General features: G+C 43.4%; 1 protein-coding gene across 1 annotated transcript in view; it reads left to right on the forward strand.

Annotated features, from left to right (window-relative positions):
* UPF1 (UPF1 RNA helicase and ATPase) overlaps positions 1-19,267 on the forward strand; it is an 86,950-nt gene extending 67,683 nt beyond the window's left edge. The window contains exons 17-24 of the mRNA XM_068122568.2: positions 7,961-8,117; positions 8,277-8,419; positions 8,517-8,691; positions 8,799-8,880; positions 8,971-9,135; positions 10,823-11,022; positions 16,895-17,022; positions 17,305-19,267. Coding sequence (XP_067978669.1) covers positions 7,961-8,117; positions 8,277-8,419; positions 8,517-8,691; positions 8,799-8,880; positions 8,971-9,135; positions 10,823-11,022; positions 16,895-17,014 — 1,042 coding nt within the window. The 3' untranslated portion in view covers positions 17,015-17,022; positions 17,305-19,267. The remainder of the gene's footprint in view (positions 1-7,960; positions 8,118-8,276; positions 8,420-8,516; positions 8,692-8,798; positions 8,881-8,970; positions 9,136-10,822; positions 11,023-16,894; positions 17,023-17,304) is intronic.
* Positions 19,268-20,778: the final 1,511 nt, after the last annotated feature.

Raw genomic sequence — 20,778 nt, forward strand, 5'->3', positions numbered from 1 at the left:
CCTGGAATGGGAAGCAATACAAGCACGCGGTCCTTAGGACTGAAATTCCTTATCTGAGATTTCCTGTCATGTCTCTCTTTCATTTTCCCCTGGGTCACTTTCAAGTTCCTTCTTGCCACTTCGCAAGCCTTTGCCAATCTGTGTCTTACCGTGGACACATACTCCACCATCGGTGTTTGTGACTCATGCTGTAGCCACTGTTCCTTCACCAATTTCAACGGTCCTCGCACTGCGTGTCCAAACACCAGTTCAAAAGGACTGAATCCCAGGGAATCCTGAACGGATTCCCTCGTAGCAAACAACAATAAGGGTATTCCTTCATCCCAATCCTTGTCACATTCAAAACAATACGTTCTGATCATATTCTTTAATGTCTGGTGAAACCTTTCCAGGGCCCCTTGGCTCTCAGGATGGTAAGTACTGGATCTTATTTGTTCCACTCCCAACAGGTGTACCACTTGTTGAAAAAGTGCGGACATGAAATTGGAACCCTGATCCGATTGGATGACCTTGGGTAGGCCAACCAAAGTGAAAAATTTAATCAAAGCCTTCACAATAACCGCCGCCGTGATTTTCCTAAGAGGTACTGCCTCTGGGAACCTGGTGGATGTGCACATGATGGTCAACAAATATTGATGTCCAGCCTTAGTTTTGGGTAAAGGGCCAACACAGTCAATAAGGACTCGGCTGAATGGCTCTTCAAAAGCTGGAATTGGTTTCAAAGGGGCGGATGGGATTTTTTGATTAGGCTTTCCCACAAGTTGACAAGAATGGCAGGACTTGCAGAACTCCACCACCTCCCGTCGCAATCCTGGCCAGAAAAAATGTACCAATATCCTGTCACAGGTCTTGTTCACTCCCAGGTGCCCGGCCCAAGGTGTCCCATGTGCCAAACTCAATATCTCATTCCGGTACGGCGGTGGCACCACAATTTGATAATGAACTTTTCCACTCATCGTCTGCGGGCACCTCCGGTGGCCTCCATTTTCTCATGAGTATTTCCCCTTTCATGAAGTACCCAACAGGTATCTTCATGGCCTCTTCCTCTGTAACGGCTTTCTCAATTAAACTCTGGGTCTCCGAGTCTCCGTGTTGCTCTTCAACAAGCCTCCTTCGGACCAGCACGGTTTGCTCCACCTCGTTCCCCGCGGTCTCCGACGGACCCTCCATTTCCCCCTTTTGTTTCAGCCGCCACCTTTTCCCTCAGTTCTGGGATGTCACTCCCCTTGTGATGATTTCTTTCCGGGGTTTCTTCCAATATCTCTAAGGACCCCAACTCCCCCTCGCTTTCTTTCTCCTTCTCTTCCAAGTGCTTTCTACCCATAGCCCGAGTCACTGCACAGGATGGAAAGATACCCGGAATCTCCATCTCTAACCGTGTGGTGTTATTTTCCTTACTGGGCTTTTCCACCAACATTGGATTACCAGAAACTCGACCCCCGGCCAAATCATTCCCGATAATAAAAGAGATTCCCTCTACAGGAAGAGTGGCTTGTAAGCCTACGGTGACCGGTCCCGACACCAAATCAGACCTCAAATGGATGACATGAAGTGGAGCTTTCACATAGCCACCAACCCCCTGTAAAAGCACACTAACCTCAGCTGCCGTCTTCTCTGATAATGGCAAAATGCCCTCCAGCATCAAAGATTGGTGTGCTCCGGTGTCCCTCAATATCCTAACTGGTTTCTGGTTAGTCGAGTCGCCATCCAGGGACACAAACCCCTCTGAAAGGAAAGGTTTGTAGCCCTCTTGAACCAGGTCGCTCCGGGATGCCGTAACACTGACAGGGGCACCTTCACAAGGCTCTGCTCTCCAAGAACGATTTCTCACACTTGCTAATGCATTCGGAGTCGTACTAGTCTGATTCCGTTCTTGGTTTTCCCTTTTCATGAGGAAACACTGGGACATCAAGTGTCCAGGTTTACGGCAAAAGGCGCAAGTAGGCCCGGAGGGGAACCCCGTGGTCTGCCTCGAGCCCCCCGGAAGATAAGTCTGTCTTGGGCCCATAGTCTTCTGATTTCGAAAAGTTGTGGCATCAGAGTTGTCTCCATAATCATCTTGAGGCCGCCGCCATGCCTTGTCGTTCTCCGCACCGGATGTCCCATAGCTCCCCTGTTTCAGTCTAGGTGAGGAGTTCATTCTGTGGAACCCCATCCTGTGTGTTAAGGCATAGTCATCTGCCATGGTTGCTGCGTCATACAACTTTGGTACTTTCCTTTCCTCCAGATGTACTTTAATGTCCTCGTGGACACACTGTTGGAATTCCTCCACCAGGATCAATTGTCGCAATAGTTCGAAGTCTTTCCCCACTCCTTTTGAATCACACCACCTATCAAACATGGTTTCCTTCACTCTGGCAAATTCCACATGGGGCTCACTCTCCCTCCTCCTGGCATTCCGGAATTTTTGCCGGTAAGCTTCCGGGACCAATTCATAAGCTTTGAGAATGTGTTTCTTCAATACCTCGTAATCTGCACATTGGTCAATCGGTAAAGCCGAATAAATCTCTTGAGCTTTACCCACCAGAACACTTTGCACTAGTATGGACGAGTACTCCTCAGGCCAGTTTAACTTTCGAGCCACTTTCTCAAAGTGTGGAAAAAACTTGGCTAACTCCTTTTCATTGAAGGGTGGGACCAGCCTCACATGTCTGCCAACATCCCAGGTGTTCTGACTAGGTGTCAAACCAGTCAGCAGGGATGGTACCTCTCCCCGTTCTCTCATTAACTCCAGCTCCTTGACTTTAATTTCCTGCTGACGCGCCAATTCACGGTCCTTTAACTCCCTTTCGGCTCTTCTCTCCTCTGCTTCGAGTTCTCTTGCCGCTCTCCTTTCCTCTGTTTTTTTTTGTCTTCTAACCTTCCTGGAGTTCTCTTTCCACTCTCCTTTCCTCTGTTTTTTTTCTCTTCTAACCTTTCCTGGAGTTCTCTTTCCACTCTCCTTTCCTCTGTTTTTTTTTCTCTTCTAACCTTTCCTGGAGTTCTCTTTCCACTCTCCTTTCCTCTGTTTTTTTTCGCTTCTAACCTTTCCTGGAGTTCTCTTGCCGCTCTCCTTTCCTCTGTTTTTTTTCTCTTCTAACCTTTCCTGGAGTTCTCTTTCCACTCTCCTTTCCTCTGTTTTTTTCTCTTCTAACCTTTCCTGGAGTTCTCTTTCCACTCTCCTTTCCTCTGTTTTCTTCTCTTCTAACCTTTCCTGGAGTTCTCTTTCCTGTACTTTTAACCTTTCCTGGAGTTCTCTTTCCACTCTCCTTTCCTCTGTTTTCTTCTCTTCTAACCTTTCCTGGAGTTCTCTTTCCTGTACTTTTAACCTTTCCTGGAGTTCTCTTTCCACTCTCCTTTCCTCTGCTTGTTTCTCTTCTCTTCTCTCTTCTGCTTTCCTTTCCTCTGCTTTTAACCTCTCCTGGAGTTCTCTTTCCTGTTCTGCTCTTTCCTTTTCTGCTTTCCTTTCCTCTGCTTTTTCCCTTTCCTGGCTCTGTAATTGCATCTCCAGTTTCCGGAGCTCCACATTTTCTTGTTCTTCTGGTAACCAATCCCAGGCTACCTCTTCCCATGTTCCTAATCCCACCATAGATTGTATCACCACTGTCTGCAACTCTGCCTTCTTCATATTAGTTCGGACCTCCATGTTAAAATGTTTGGCCAATTTCAAGAGGTCCGATTTTACTAACGCTCTGAACTGTGCTTCACTAGGGGGTCACTGTAAATTTCCCTGCGTCAAACTCCATGGTGACTACTGTTAACACCTGTTAACCTTCACAGAAAAATCAAAAAAAAATTATTAATAAATTAATTATTAAAATTAAATTATTAAAAATTAATACTTTTTTCTTTTTTTACTTGGGGAATTCTGGGAATGTTAGGGAATTCGTTCCCGGACTAAATTTAGGAATTTTCAGATCCCGGACGCAGACCCCATTGTGAGCCCACAAATATCAATTGGACGAGCCCCCAATTTCTGTTACGGGGTCCCCCCCTTACCTCTGGTCTCGGTGGACCTCCGAACCCCGAGAGGGTCCCCGGCAGAAGATGTTTTATCCTTGGTTGAACCCCCAGCAAGTAATGTCCCTCAATGGAACCAGCAAATGAAACAGTCGAATCAATGATGCAACCACACCAGGTTATAAACAAACCATAATATATTATAAATCACACACCAAGAATCACGACCCAATTAGTACAGCACTTCACAATATAGTTCCTATCTACAGGTGGCGCCACCTTACCGAGCCCCTTAACCCCCAAACTCACGGCCCGTGCCCCAATGTCTCTGGACTCCTCCAAGGCGACGTCGATTCGTTCCAGCGATCGTGGAACCAATTTCCGATTCCAATCAGGGGAAGCGGAGTCGATCGAACCAACCCGCAGGCCACGTGATCCAATCCCCAGCATGATGGCGGTAGAATGGGAAACCTTCCCAAAGACGATTTCGGGTACGTACCTGGTGGCGGTTCAATCTGCGAGTCTCCTCACTAACCCTCCCACAGCCACTGTCTCGTACAGCTGTCCCCGGCAGCCCGCCGGAGAGTAACGCCCGGTCGATGTGCCGCAAAAGCCTGGTCACTGCCGGTGGTGCGCGTGGCGAAGATGGCGGTCGGCTTTTTCTTGCACCAGGGTTTGGAGGTGAGGATACTCGGCAACCTCAACGAGGATACCCGACTACGCAGGCTGCGCAGCAATCTGGCGATCTCCTATCGCGCGGACTTCTTTTCAAGGAGGCAAAGTTCCCTTGTCCTGCACGTTCGACTGCTCGGTCTCGAGCTGCAATCAGAACATGTCTCCCTACGATCTTCCCCGCTTCTCTCCCTCCTCCCCCTATATCTTCCGGTTCACGATCAGATTTCCGGCCACCTTTTACCCGGAGCGCTTTTAACCCTTTTAACCACAATAAGCATTATCAACATCAGCATCATCAATAAGCATCACCAAGCAAGAAGCATCCACCATGATAACAAGAACCACCATTATTAGGGCCGGTATCCGTAACAATATTGGATCACGGACACCTTGTTTGTGAGGTCAGATTCTTATAAAATGGTCAATTTTTATCCGATTCACTTGGAATCTAAACATAATTTGCATATTGGCTCATTGAATCGGTTCACCAAAAATCAGAGCGATTGATTTAGCCGTTTTGACATGGCAACGGTTTCCATGCCAACAATTTTGCCACATTGTGTGGTGGTTCGTATGCAGCACGTGGCTGCTGGTTGCATAATTCTCTGGAGGCGCAGCTGTGCCACTGATGCAATGCCCCCCCATTAACAGTAAGCTGTTACTCAATTTTCTGACCTCGGAAGGATGAGAAGCTGAGTCAGGCCACCTTGTGTAAATTAAGCGGCATGACGGGCTCAAACTCAGGACCCTGAGATCTCGAGCCAGTCACCTTAACTGTTAAGCCAACACCAGGCTACCCCATTACAATCAAATGAATTTATTATTGCCATACCTCAATAATATTTCAGGATATCAAGTTGAAACTTGCACAGCTTATGCATACACATGTCGTTTAGGTGAGTGAAATCTGGTCAAAATTAGTCAAAGGTCAAGGTCAAGGCCATCCGAATCATGCAAAACATCTATTAGGCTGCAGTTTAAAAAATGTATCAACCAAGTTTGTTGTGCATAACACTCAATAATGAAGCAATTGAAACGTCAATTTTTTTGAAATTGCAAAATTGCTGTTTCCATAGCAACTACTTTTTGGGGGGTCGGGGGGGGGGGGGGTGGGGATTTTGCAAGTATTTGTACTATGCGTGACATCTTTCTTGTTTATTTGTTTATCTGTCCACACAATGTGCTAATATAGGCCAGTATTACACATTGTCTTTTTTTCAACCGAGTTCCTTTATAAAATGTGTACAATTAGAATGTGAGTAAGTCTATAAAATACATACTTGTACAATATTAGCATGTCGGTAAAAGTACGTCTACAGTTTTAAGAGCATGCTTGCATCTATAAAGTACGTATTATTAGAACGTGCATACGTCTCTAAAATACGGAACGTGACTACGTCTATAAAATACATACTATTGGAACGTGAATCCATACGATAAAATCGAAATTGTCTATCCGATGTATGAACATAAGCCTATGCCATTAATGTATCGTCTACACACCATATAAAACAACACAACTACAACCAAACAAAGCAGTGATACGATTGGAATGCGACTACGTCTATAAAATACATACAATTGGAACGTGAATCCATGCAATAAAATCGAAAAGGTCTCTTTGTCTGCTGTATGAACATAAACCTATGACGTCGATGCATCATCTACACACCACACAAAATACACCCCACAAAACAACACAACACCACACAAAACCAGTCCTGGCAATGGTCTGCATTCTCTGATTGCTCTTTATAGTCGTTATTATTTTTGTAAATATGGTGGCATTTTTTTATCTACCCCTCCCCTCTTTTAATAGCCCCACTCATCTCCAACCTTTATTTCTCCTATTCTCCTCTCTTTTTCTCGAATTGGTTTTCAACCTCCCTCATGCCACCCCTTTCCCCTTCCACAACCCTGATCATTCTCCCCATCTTGTACAGTAGTTCAATTATTGTACACCGCTCCTTTCCTATGCCACCTCCAGGCATTGCAAATCGTCATTGCCGGGCACCGAAGGGGGCTCGGCAGTGACGCACGCTGAAAGAGAGTACTCAGTTTTCACTCTGGTTTCTTGTTTGTTTTCTTGGTTGTCCGGACGATATCTCAGCCATCCTTTGAGCTAGGAAGCTGAAATTTCGGCACAGTAGTGAGCAAGTCCTTTGTCAAATACGGTATTTTTTGTTTTTTGAATAATCAATTAATTGAGGAGTTATTTAATTATTAGCGTTTAATTAAGTACTTATTTAATTAATTAAATTTCATTTCTCTTCTGACCATTATTAACTCAGGCACCTTTTGAGTTAGGAAGCTGATATTTGGACATGCCAATGACCAGGTGATTTGGCTGCAAAGGATATTTTTGATTTATTAATTAATCAATTAATCGATTAATTATTTAATTATTCGATTAATGACAAAAAATTTTTTTTTTTTTAAGTTACAGATTCTGATGAAATAGTGGTAGTTTATGTGTTCTCTGACCAAATTGTTTAATAATTTAATTTTTTTATGATTATTATTTATTTATTTTCATTATTAATCATTTATTTATTTTCTTTCTCATTTGGCCAATATCTCAGGCACCTTTTGAGCTGGGAAGCTAATATTTGGACATGAGTGACCAAGTGATGTGGCTATCAAGGATATTTTTGATTTATTGATTAATCATTTCATCTATTAAGTATTTATTGATTAATCGATTAATTATTTATTGAGTAATCAATTAATTATTTAATTTTTTATAAATGACTTATTTAATTAAATTTCTAAAAGATACATCTTCGGATGAAGCACTAGTGCTTTAGGTATGCTATTAGCCAATTGATTAAGAAAATATTTTGTGATAATCTTTTATTGATTTTAATTATACAATTAATCAATCAATTAGTGTACACCTCTCCCTCCCAATGCAGCCTCAATGAGCTGCACTGCGGTATTGCCGGGCGCCGGAGGCGCCCCGGCAATGCCGCGCTGCAGCATATTTAATTATTTGGCATGGGGCGGTGTACTTTGAATGTATGTGTACTTGTTATTTTTTTTTATTTTTTTTGCTTTGCTTCAAATCAATTGCTTCAATTGCTCCAATTGAATTGCTTCAATTCAACAAAAATTGAATTGCTTCAATCAATTGCTTCAAATCTTCAGTTCATCAATGTTATGACATAATTGATTATCCAACAATGGAAGAAAAAGAGAGTGCTTTTTTGTTATAATGTAGATGATGATTCTTGGTTTGGGAGCCTGTCGTATTGTGCCAATATTCACCCAATGCAAATTCTCAGGTTTCCCCCAAAACGGAATGTATTGCTGCCTTTCCCATTATTGAGGTTTGTCCACATTGCAGGACTGAAGCGTCCAACGTGGAGAAGATAACGACACGGCTTCTCAAGGGTGGGGCTATGCCAGATCAGATTGGAATCATCACACCTTACGAGGGCCAGCGCTCGTACCTCGTGCAATATATGCAGTTTAGCGGCTCATTACACACCAAGCTGTACCAGGTGTGCATTGTATATACACCAATGTGTTGATAAATCCCTTTGATTCATGCATTTGATTGTATCTGACCCATTCATCTGTTTAAACTTGATTATGGGTCATGTAACAGAGAGAGTTGAATCGACTCTGAACTGAGAGGTTCCCGTGTGTGCTGTGCATAGGAGGTGGAGATCGCCAGTGTGGATGCTTTTCAAGGTAGAGAGAAGGACTTCATCATCTTATCATGTGTCCGTGCCAATGAGCATCAGGGCATCGGTTTCCTCAACGATCCACGGCGTCTCAATGTAGCACTCACCCGCGCAAAGTGAGCGCACTCAGTCCCACACAGTCAGTCGTGCTGCTTTTACCACGTGTTCAGTTGGCGTTGAATTTTGGTCGAGCCCTGTGTTTCTCACCTGCAGGTATGGAGTGGTCATCGTGGGAAACCCTAAGGCGTTGTCCAAGCAACCTCTGTGGAATCACTTGCTGAGCTACTATAAGGAACAGAGAGTGCTGGTAGAAGGTCCACTCAATAACCTGCGTGAAAGCCTCATGCAGTTCAGCAAGCCACGCAAATTGGTTAACACCGTGAACCCGGTACTTTGCTTCGCACCTTTCATTTTTGTTGTTCTGTACTATTAATAATGTTTTTGTTTTCATAGTATTTACGTTTACTGCTCGTATTTTTCTGCTTTTTTTTTCAGGGTGCACGCTTTATGAGCACTGCCATGTACGATGCACGTGAGGCAATTATACCAGGAAGCGTGTACGACCGAAGTGGGCAAGGTAAATTTGCATAACTCATTTGCATCTTTTCTTTGCACAACTGCATAGTTTGGGCTCTTCATTTCCGCTTTTACTTTCTACCATATTCAGGACGTTCATCCAGCAACCAGTACTTCCATACCCATGATCAGATTGGCATGATCGGGTCAAATCCCAGCCAGGCTACAGCATTCAACCTGCCAATACCCTTCAACATGCTGATGCCTCCAATGCCCCCGCCGTCCTACTATGGACAAATGAATGGGCCTTTTGCAGGTATAAAGCCATCCTTCAATGCTCAAATTAATTGTGTGTGTGTGTGTGTGTGTGTGTGTGTGTGTGTGTGTGTGTGTGTGTGTGTGTGTGTGTGTGTGTGTGTGTGTGTGTGTGTGTGTGTGTGTGTGTGTGTGTGTGTGTGTGTGTGTGTGTGTGTGTGTGTGTGTTACACACATATATATATATATATATATACATATATATATGTATATACAAGGGGCAATCAATAAGTAACCTTAAAATATTTTTCACAACTTGTTTATTGCATGTCCGTGTGTTGTGTTCAATGCATGTTTCCAGCGCTTTATACTAAGGCTAGATTCCTCTGGAAAAAAAATGTATTTTGGCTGCTTGTGTAGCCATTCGTGCACCGCCTCTTGGACCTCTTTGTCGGATCGGAAAAGTGGTTCCACCAAGCGCCTCTTAAAGTGGTCCAAATATGTGGTAATCTGAAGGGGCGAGGTCTGGCGAGTAGGGTGGATGAGGAAGACACTCAAAATGCAGGTCCTCGATTGTTGCAGCTGTAGTGCGGGCAGTATGCGGCCGAGCATTGTTATGCTGCAACAAATCACCGGTAGCGAGTAGTCCAAGACGTTTTGATCTGATTGCTGGATTCAGATGATTTTTAAGGAGGTCCCAGTATGATGGACTGGTGACTGTGGTCTTTCTGGGCATGTAATGTTCTACAAGTGTGCCTCAACTATCTCAGAAGAACGTCAGCATCACTTTTCCAGTGGACGGCTGTGCAGAATTTTTTTGGGCTTCGGTGAAGTTGAATGGCGCCACTCTTTGCTTGTTCTCTTCGTTTCTGGCTGAAAGTAGTGGACCCAGCTTGCATCCCCAATCACTATGTGCTGTAGGAAAGCATGGCCTTCTGTTTTGTAATGTCACAGAATTTCTTCACATGCGTCCACTCGCCTTTCTTTCAGTTCGGGTGTGAGTTGTCTTGGAACCCACCTTACAGACACTTTGCGCAACCCCAGCATGTTGTGAATGATATGGTGTGCTGAACCATGCCTAATGTTCAATTCGGAGACCACTTCATCCAGCGTAATGCGACGGTTTTACCTTAGCACGCGCTCAACTCCTGCAACCATTTCTGGTGTGTCGGCTGTGTGAGGCCGGCCCGAGTGAGCCGGCTCAATGTTGCCAGATCTAAAACAGGCAAAACATAACTCTTACCCATAGATATAACATATGTCGTCTACAGCTACACACATTACATTCTCGAATTTATGTCACCATTTTAAGGTTACTTATTGACTGGCCCTCGTTGGCAGCCAAAGGCGCCCCGGCAATTCCGCACGCAAGAGGATGTTATTTATTTGGCATGGGGCCAGTGTACTTTGAATGTATCTGTACTTGTCTTCAGTTAGAGTTAAGTTTCCAGGCTGTGCTTTGGGCACAGGTCATGCAATCGCTTCACACCAAGACTTGTTACATATCAATACAGTTGTCCCGTTGGTTTACCATAGACATCATTTACAAGTTCAACTTTATTGTAGTGTTATCTGCTTGTTTTTAGCCCAAGCTTCTTGTCTAGCTATCATGATTATGTCTATCCCTTAAGGGGGTAGGGTTGGGACAACACATCACTGGACCTTCAGTGACATACATGATTGCTATGGGTGACATTTATTTCAAATTTCACTTATTTTAAGCCATTGTGGGTATTTATTTTATGTAGGGCGTGGCATGGGCCGAGGAAAACCTGGCAAGGGAAGGCAGAAAGGCCGCGGTTTGGGAAGCCTATCATTGGGAAGCCAGTCTGGCTCGCACATGGCCTCGCAACCATTTTCACAGGGGCCTCTTACACAAGGCTTCTTGTCCATGAGCCAGCCGTCGCAGATGAGCCAACCAGGCCTGTCACAAGCAGAGCTATCACAGGTAAGACTTGCCCTTCGCTCCACTCTATTTAGGAGAACTTTGTGTTGCAGACTATATTGAATGAATTCATTTATCAGATGGAGGAAGTACACGGGTAAAAATAAAAATAGTGGTCATGTTTAACATGTTCATGACAAATCTGCAAGGAATATTTTTTTTACATTGTATTGATATATTTTTGCTTTATGTACATGAAAAGAGGGCCTTTCACTCACACCGCAGGCAGGTTGGTGGTCTTTCTGTCTTCTACCGACTCCTCTCCGGCCTTGCTCCCCCAGCTCTCTCTGTGCTCTGTCCCCCAAATATTCCTACAGGTCGCACAAGATCTGCCAGCAACCCTCTTATGGTTAAACTGCCAAAATCTAGGTTCTCTGCTCACCTTCACTCTTTCATTCCCCTTTTCTCCCACCTCTGGAACAAACTCCCCCACTCCCTTCAATCCCACTCCTCCCTCCAGGTCTTTAAAACAGCTGTTCACCACCATCTCTTATCTTCCCCCATCCAAAACCTTGATCTTTTCTACCCCCGCTAATTCATCCCAGATACACTTTTTTGAAATTCCAACTTCTTTCCTGGAAGTCCTTGCAGTGTCCATGTGTTTTATACCTCTCCCACCTCCCCCCAAGCCCTCTCCCTCCCACAGTTCTCTCGATGTCCCTGCTCTCAAATGTTGTGTTTGTGTCCTTCCTCCTCTCTCTCCATCTTGTCTGCCGCTCCCCTTATTTTGTGTTTTATGCGTCGGTTTGACTTTTTGTGTGATTAATGTTAGCTCTTTCACGAGCCTCGATGTTGTATTAAAAAAAAAAAAAAAAGTTACAATGATAGTTGTAAATTAATCATTTCCTGAGACATCTTTTGGCTTAATATAGTCGACACATAGAATCCATCTTACCCTGCATCCATCTTGTCCACCCCATGCATTCCTTCCCACACCCATTATTTGCCTGCTACCTTCTGTCTTAGCTTTCTGCTCTGCTGTTGGTGTCCCCCTCCTCCCTCTCTCTCTGCTGTTACTTTTGTCCTGTTGCGTCCTGATCCGTTCAGTGTACTAGTACTAGCCTTGAACTAGTTCAGTGTACGAGTTCAGTGTACTAGTTCAATGTACTAGTTCAGTGTACTAGTACTTCAGTGTACTTGTGCCTCTTTCATGAGCCTTGACTATGTATACCAAAAAAAGTCTATCATTGGGCCATCAAAAGGTTTATGCAGCTCACTTTGACACATAGTCTATAACCAGTGGCCTGTCTTTGTATGTTTATGCAGTAGAAACTTGCTCATCCAATTAGGTTTGTTTTATAGGTAGCTTAAACTTGCAAAAATTAAACTTTATGTGAATTAGTTCTTTGTTTGCTTTTATGTTAGAGATGTATATTTTGAATGTATCACATAAGTCAATCAAAACCTATGTCTGTTTGTCTATGCTACTTTATTCTACTTCTGGCTTCACTCGGTGCCTCCAATAACTCAGAAACGCAAAATGGAGAAGAAAGAAAGAGTTTACTTGCCCAAATGATGCCTATAGACTTGACAGAGTTTAAGATCAAGCTGTTATGGAGGATGCATAAACATTGCAACAAGGCAAGGACAAGATAGACTTGCATGCCTCATTGCTGCCTGAGACAAATGACAGGACATTATTGAGTGCTGTTTCCATAAAATATCTTCAATATTTTATTGTGTGGCTACAAAGTGGTTTTTGGCAGGTGTCTGTGCACACTGTCTCCTAAGCGTTCACTTTTTCAATGGCAAATAAACCCCGAGCACCAAGCCTCTAATGACCCCACTGGTTGTGCCAAGAGGGTAAAATAGAAAACAATACATTTTGGCCATTTTTAAAATAAAATTTTCTGTCATTAATAATGCAAATCCTCTTCCAGCTTCATCATCCTTTTCGGCGGAAATAACCCAATGCAGGAGCCAAATTGGACTGTCTGGAATAATACCTTTGGCTGAGGCAAGATTCAAATCTGTGGTGTTCGTAGGTTTTATACAGATTCCATTACACTAATCACGATCACTTCTCATCAGCATCGCAATGTGGTCCAAAAGCTTGGTGCCTTATGTCTCGTTGCAATCTCTCATCTCGTGTAGATGCATTGGGTTCAGACGAGCGAGATGCTTGTTTAAAAGATGCATTCAGAACATCCTGCAGAGAGATGGAACTGCTATACACCAGTTCTGATTGTTGTAATGTGGTGGTGGTGGAATATTACCGCTTCTTCACAATGCTTCATCATTCTGAGCTTCAAATGCTACTTTGTGTACTTGGCTGCCTTAATGGAGGTCGATACCTTGTACTTCAAGAAGAGACTTGTATTTGTTGAGAAGGCTGTCAATATGGTACGCATTGCCAGCTTCTAATTCTGGTTTAAGATTGTTAACCAGTTAGTTCATCAAAAGCATTTGCATATTTGTTTTCATATTTACTGTACTTAAAAGGTCGATGCTCGATGTCTGTCTTGTTGGTGTAGTTTGAACAACATACCTTGTGATATTTGGCTTCTACAGCCACAAGGTCATTGCTTGCATCACAGAACACATGCAGCATATCTTAATAAACTTGAGCTTCTTCTGCATGCTCAATTGACTGACAAACTTCAAATGTGCTAACATTCTTGTTTATTCAGAACGGGCACCTGGCCCAGTCCATGACATTTGACTGAGATCTCGATGGTCTCCATGGCTGGCTTTCATCTGTCATGTCAAATCCTGATGCTTCCGAAGGAGAATGTAGCTGGCCATATCTCTTAATCATACCTGCACCAAAATAATACAATGCACCAAAGTAATAGTAAGAAGGCATAACACATTACACCAGCTAAAGAGAAAACACAATTACTGACTACCACTAAATCATACCTCGTGAACGGGTTAGCTAAAGGCATCATCTGAAAAGGAAAGCAAGATTGATTCTGCTAAGTATTGGATGAAATATTCGTTGTTCATGAACTTAAACGTCAGTTTCTGAGAAAAGAAAATGATCTGAATACATTCGCCTAAAACTAAACTAAATGAGAAACCTTTCTACTCAAAAAGGCATATACGGTATACTGTGCCTTCAGAAAGTATTCAAACCCCTTTACTTTTTCACATTTGGTTACAGCCCGAATTTCAAATAGATTGCATGGAGATTTTTTGTCACCGATGTACACATAATACCCCATAATGTGAAAGTGGAATTTTGTTTTAGAATTTTTTTTACAAAATAACGAAAAATGAAATGTTGAAATGTCTTGCATCAATAAGTATTCAACCCCTATGCTATGACATTCCAAATTGAGCTCAGGTGCATCCATTTTCCTTTGTTCATCCTTGAGAAGTCTCTACAACTTGATTGGAATACACCTGTGGCCAATTCAATTGATTTGACATGATTTAGAAAGAACCAGACCTTTCTATAAAAGGTTCCACAGTTGACAGTGCATATTCGAGCAGAAACTCTCCCACGAAGTCAAAGGAAATGTCCGTAGAACTCCGAGATAGAATTTTGAGGAGGCATTCCATAGCAATCTTGGGAAGTGCGAAAAACCATTTCTAGGGTGTTGATTTTATTTCTAGGGTGTTGAATTTCCAGTTCCCAAGAACACATGGAGCTCCATCATTAAGAAATGGAAGGAATAGGGAATTACCCAGACTCTTCCTAGAGCTGGCCGTCTGACAAAACGAAGGAACTGGGCAAGAAGGATCTTCATCAGGGAAGAAACCAAGAATCCAATGACCACTGACAGTGCTACAGAGTTCCTTGGGTGGGATGATAGAACCTGTGGGAAGGCCAACAGTCTTTGCAGAACTTCACAAATATCAGCTTTATGGGAGAGTGGCCAGATGGAAGCCACTCCTGAGAAAAAGGCACATGACAGCCTGCCTGGAGTTTGCAAAAAGGCACGAGAAAGACTCTTCGAGCATGAGGCAAAATATTATGCGGTCTGATGATATGAAAATTTAACTCTTTGGCCTGAATGCAAAGCTCTAAGTCTGGCAGAAACTGAGCACAGCTCATCACCCATCTAACAACATCTCTTCTGTGAAGCATGGTCGTGGCAGCATCATGATATGGGGATGCTTTTCAGCCTCATGGACTGGGAGACTTGTAAGGATAGAGGGAACAATGAATGGAGTCAAATACAGGCAAATCCTTGAGGATAACTTCCTTCAGAGTGCAAAAGACAAACAACTCCGTTTCAACAGGACAATGACCCCATGCATACAGCCAAAGCACCACTGGAATGGCTTCAGAGCAAGAACGTGAAAGTCTATTAGTGGCCCAGCCAAAGCCAAGACTTGAATCCCATTGAGAATTTGTGGAAAGACTTAAAGATTTCTGTTTACCGACACTCCTCATCCAGCGTGATGGAGCTTGAGCAAATCTGCAAGGAAGGATGGTAGAAACTCCCCAAATCCAGATGTGCAAAGCTGATACAGACATATCCAAGAAGACTCGAAGCTGCAATCGCTGCCAAAGTCAATATTTTATATTTGAAGTCCTGGTTAGAAAAATAGAGCTATATGATTGACCCCCATCCATTTTCTAAAAAAAAAAAAATGACCATATTAACTGACCCCCATTACAAATATTGACTCGTAGAAAAAAAGAAGTTGTACCACAATCTGGAGTGACACCTACAGCAGAAATGTTCCAGAAGGGTTGCCCTAACAGAAATTTTAATCATACCTTGTATGTGGTGTGGGTTGAGCGAACACCCATTTCTAAGGCCTTTACAGGAAATAGATCCTGGACTACCACATGTCACTTCTCTAATTAGATTGAGCGAAGCCAGAGACGTGTGGCACGGTCTTCAAATGAGAAATTTAATAGTTGCAGCAAATTGACCCTCAACGGGCTTTCCTAATTACCAAAGGAGAGATCAAGACGACCTGAATTCACCCCTGGACCAGGTATATTTAATCACGATACCTTTGCATGGGGGAAGCAAACAAAAGGAGGCAAAAATAATGATGCAACCAACAATACTAAAACCCCTCATTTTACCGATATGCGCCCACTGTGTCAACGAATGGACGGAGACCTTCATTATATAACTTCACTGGGCCCTCAGACACACCACAATAGACAATAGCAGGAATAATAATAGTTATGGGGAAGGGAATGTACAAAGGAGGAATACAACAAATAAATGAAGCAACCAACCTCTTACCCACTAGCGAATATGCACCCATGCTACCAATGACTAACGGATATCCCGAATTATCTAACCAAGCACACCACGATAGATAGACAGAGGGAATCGCAAGACTGAAGGAATACCCCACAGGAAACTGCAGTTCTCGCCACTCCAGCAAGAAACTCGCTGCTGCGTTCTAACACTATGTGCTTGCTGGGCTGAGAGGAGAGGGTGTGGCTTTGCTCTGGCAGGGTGGGGTTCGGCCTGGAATCGGAGCGGCAGAACCCATGGCTTTTCCCTCGTCGATTCAGAGTATCTCCTGGCTTCTGTCCTCGCTCTGCCCTTTTATCCACATGCGTCACTTATGAAGTTATGACACATGCCCCTCCCCTCTCACTCATAAATGGCGCATGCCTAGTTACCAAGCCTAACCCGTCCCTGGCCCTTGAGTGAGCAACTGCTGCCGATGCCTCGGACAGCGTTAACAGCAATGTGCTTGGTGGGTAGGTTTTGCCCTTCATCCAAGGTAGTTTTGTTTGTTTGTTTTCTGAGCCCCTTGAAGAAACTTTTGGGTGGGTGGGGGGATGAAGGAATATCTTTCACTCAGAACAACCTTGATGTAGGAGGATATGGGCTCAGTGCTTTTCTTTCAGGAGAGCCCTGTCATTCCACATAAAGTTGTGTATATATATGTTCTTGACAAATGTACAGAGGACAAATGTGTCATGTGTGTCTGCCTTACTCCACAGGACAGCTACTTGGGGGATGAGTTCAAGTCTCAGATGGATGTTGCATTGTCCCAGGACTCCACTTACCAGGGCGAGCGTGCCTACCAGCACAGCGGCATGGCGGGGCTGTCCCAGTACTAGGAACTACTGTAAGTGTGACTTTCTCGAGCGGCACCACTCGTATGTCTTTGTTCCGTATTCTGCGCATTTGACATGGCTAGCCATGAGGTTCCAGAAAATTAGCATTTTGTCTTTATTCTGACAAACTGAAGTATTAATGGATAGGCTTTGTATGGGACATAACCATAAACATGATTTGGACTGTTTGCAGTCAATTTAGAATTCGTTTGTTTCGTGATGTTTTACGCACTGAGTTTGTGAAGGCTTTTTTGTTGCTGAAGTTTGTCACATGTCACTCTTGCCAACCACAGAAGGAAATTATGAAGCTGAATAAACCGTCAGAGGCCTACGGAGGGGATGTGACGTGACGTGGACAAGACTGGTTTCCGCTGCAACGAGCCAGCACCATCATAGGCACCATGGCAGGGAGAGCACGAGCATCCACAGACCCTAGGAGAAGAGCGAGGGAGAGAGAGAGCGAGAGCTGGGAGTGAGAGAGAAAGAGAGAGAAAGGGAGAAAGAGATGGCAGAGAAAGATAGAGAGGAACAACTGAGCCTGCAAAGAATACACCATCCACTGAGGAGCCTTTCCCTCTTCCTTCCAGCCCCATTTTTGTCATCGAGGCATTTATTGGGTTTGGGGGGGAGGAGTGTGGGGCGGAGGCTAGAAGAGTTCAGAAGGTCCAGGAGTAAGTTGGGGGTTCATGTCCGGTCAACTAAAACATCCATCTATGGCGTGTGCTCGTGATGTTGAATATTGCGCTATAGGCGCCGATGGTGTAAACAACCTGCACGCTCATATGTTAATGTTCGAGTCTCAATCCCCTGGCGTTATCCAGGCCTCACTCGGTCTTGAGGAGTCTGTTAAAAGAGGACTAGTGCTGAAAGAAGAAGAAGAGGAAGAAAAACAGCTTTCTTTAATTTTGTCATAATGCTCCTTTGCTGAAATCAGTCATCTCTGATGCTCAGTACGTTTTTATTTTTTTTGTGTTGAACTGATAAAATGCTGGCGCAGTACTACTATTGAAGCAGAAATTGCTTGAAAGAGGAAGGAAAAAAAAATCCCACATTTTGTTATTGGCTTTTTCTGAAAACACAGCTTTTAGAATGCAAAGTGAAGACTGGCCTTTGTTGTCCGTGTCTTGAACATGAGCTTCTGCCAAAGAAAACGACTATGTGGTTGCTTTTGCGTGAGAAGGTGTTCTCGATGGATAGAAATCTTCACAAAGTTGGACAGTTGCGCACGTACAGGCACGAGAACAGCCTCGGGATATATACAGGGCAAAGGGCTGAAACCAGCGAAGGTGGAGTCCTCGAGAAAGTTTTAAAAGGAGGACAGGGGCAGATATGCTTGAAGAGTACGTAATCGGGACTTTTGAAGTTCATAACTAGCATTCCGTTTTCAGCAGAGGTACGAGGGCCTTTTCACTTTTCACTGTATGCGTTTTCACACAACTGGTCACACAGTACAGCCGAGTAACTCAAGACGGTTAAAAAAAAAGAAAGAAATCGAAACGTCCCCAAGCCTCGAAAGGATACGATGTGATCGATCCCCGTCCGGTTTGAGGGTGGAGAGCTTTGCTTTTGGCAATGTGTGTTTGTGATCGGGAAATGTGGAGTTGGGTTCCGTTTTCTGAAGGCCCTGTAGTAGGCGAGTGCTACGTCGAGCATCTAAAAGTCCTGGCCTGTCCTACGGCTTGTTTATTCCAACACCTGTGAAAGTGAGCTCCGTTCATCTTTAAAGGCAGCTGTGAGAGAGTTTATTTTTGTTTTTGTGTGTGCGTGTGTTGTCACCCGTCACAGACTGTGCTTACCATTGTGCTTGTGTTGTGTGAATGGCATGAATCTCAAAATTAATCCGTTCTGTTCTTATTTTGACCTGATCCATGAGCTGCTCATTTGCCTAATTTTTTGCCATGTTAATCCAAGCATAATGCTGTACCCGTTGAGCTAAGCTAGTTCGGTGATAGAGTGGCTCGGAGCCGGCTGAAACGTGCATATGTTTTTAACTATGTGACTTGCAGAGAGGTATCGGTAACATCAAACTTGCAATGTAGAATGCTATAATAATAGCAGCCTTTTGTTTAGTACAGTGTTTTTGCTCGATTTTTGTGGGATTGGCGGCTTTTGTCCTTTTTTTGTGTGTTGATCCATTTTCAATAAACATTTCTGATTTAAAGTTGTGATTTAGAATTTCATGTTTAGCCATACTCTGTTAAGTTGTATTTACTGGCATATTTTATTATAGCTTTCTAATAAAGTCCTTAAAATGTTTTTGGCCTCCGTAAACATAGTTAATTGATTTATTATTCGTTTTAAATATCATGGTTGGGTCTAGTATTTTTTGGGGATTCACCAAAACGACTGAAATTGGAATAACGGTCATGAATGTGTGCTCCATCTTAAACGATGTCGACATTTGTCTTGATTTTGAGTGCCTTTCATCAAAGAACAAAGCCGGTGTGATTACATTTGCCACGTATTCTCTTTCTCTTTGTGTTGACAAGCTATCAGAATGTTACTCACTTACCCTCTTTCAATCCGAACAAATCTCACACTCTCACTATCACTTTCCAAAAGGACCATCTGGCAAACCCTCCGATCTACTTTCTGGACAATCCTCTTCAGGAAGTTGTCATTCAAACTCCCGAGTTTCACGATCGTGTTCTTTCTTGGGAAAACCACCTTTCAAAGTTGGCCTCCAAAGCCAATTGCCAACTTGGTATCCTCCGTCACACACCGACTTTCCTTGGCACACCTGAACTTCTATCCACCTACAAAGCCAATCGCCAACTTTGTATCCTCCGTCACACAACAACCTTCCTTGGCACACCTGAACTTCTATCCACCTACAAGGCCTTCAGCTACAGATCCACAGCTTGATGGAGTACTGCCCTTCCTTCGAGGCTGCCTACCCTGACTCAGACCTTGCAGCTCAGTTTGATGCCGTGAAAAACAAGGCCTTTAATATAATTGGAATCTCCGCGACTAAGCTGAATCTATGGGCCTATCGCTTCACCATCACAGACAGACCGGTGTTCTCTCTGTATTCTTCCGCCTCCTTTCTGGTCTTGCACCCTCTGCTCTTTCTGTGCTTTGTTTTGAAGTTTTTCATCGTAGCCGATGGACATTTTTAAACGTGGTGATGCATGGAGCTTGTGTTCAAAAGTTGAGGATAACTCGAAACAACATCCTCGTTTGAATTTCTATTAGCATTGAAGAATTTGTCAATATTTTCTTGTTTCCTTAGAAATAAAGGCTGAAATTTTTGAAAATGCACTCTGTTTTCCAATGAAACGATGCATCCATTTTGGCCAAGTTGTGTGATCATATTTGGTTTAGGGAACTTGATGACTTGGGATGCACTTGTAGGGAATTTGAAAGAAAATATCCAAACAAGCGGTACACGCCAATGACCAACATAGATTACTGAAAGGATACGTTTGTGTGCATGTGTGTCCATCACACTTTATTTCAATGGGTTCCTGCTGTTGTGTTATAATTTAAAATGTACCATTGGAGAGCTAATGATCTATTTGTAACAAAAAATCGTGTCCGTTTAATCAACATGATCCCTAGTTTAAAAGCCCTGCTTTCCAAGAGGGAAGAGGAAAAGCAGGAATTGGAGCTTTAATGTAGCAGCTCCAATGGAAGGACAGAAGGAATCTTTAGAATAAAGCTTGACAGACACGGAAGGAGCACACAAAATTATATATAGTAATACTTTTCGAAACCATCAATAAATATAATACAGTAGTACACAGTCAAAGCACATAAACAGACAG

This window comes from Myxine glutinosa, chromosome 7 (assembly GCF_964187855.1).
Source record: "Myxine glutinosa chromosome 7, kmMyxGlut1.1, whole genome shotgun sequence".
In the NCBI taxonomy this organism is placed as follows: Eukaryota; Metazoa; Chordata; class Myxini; order Myxiniformes; family Myxinidae; genus Myxine; species Myxine glutinosa.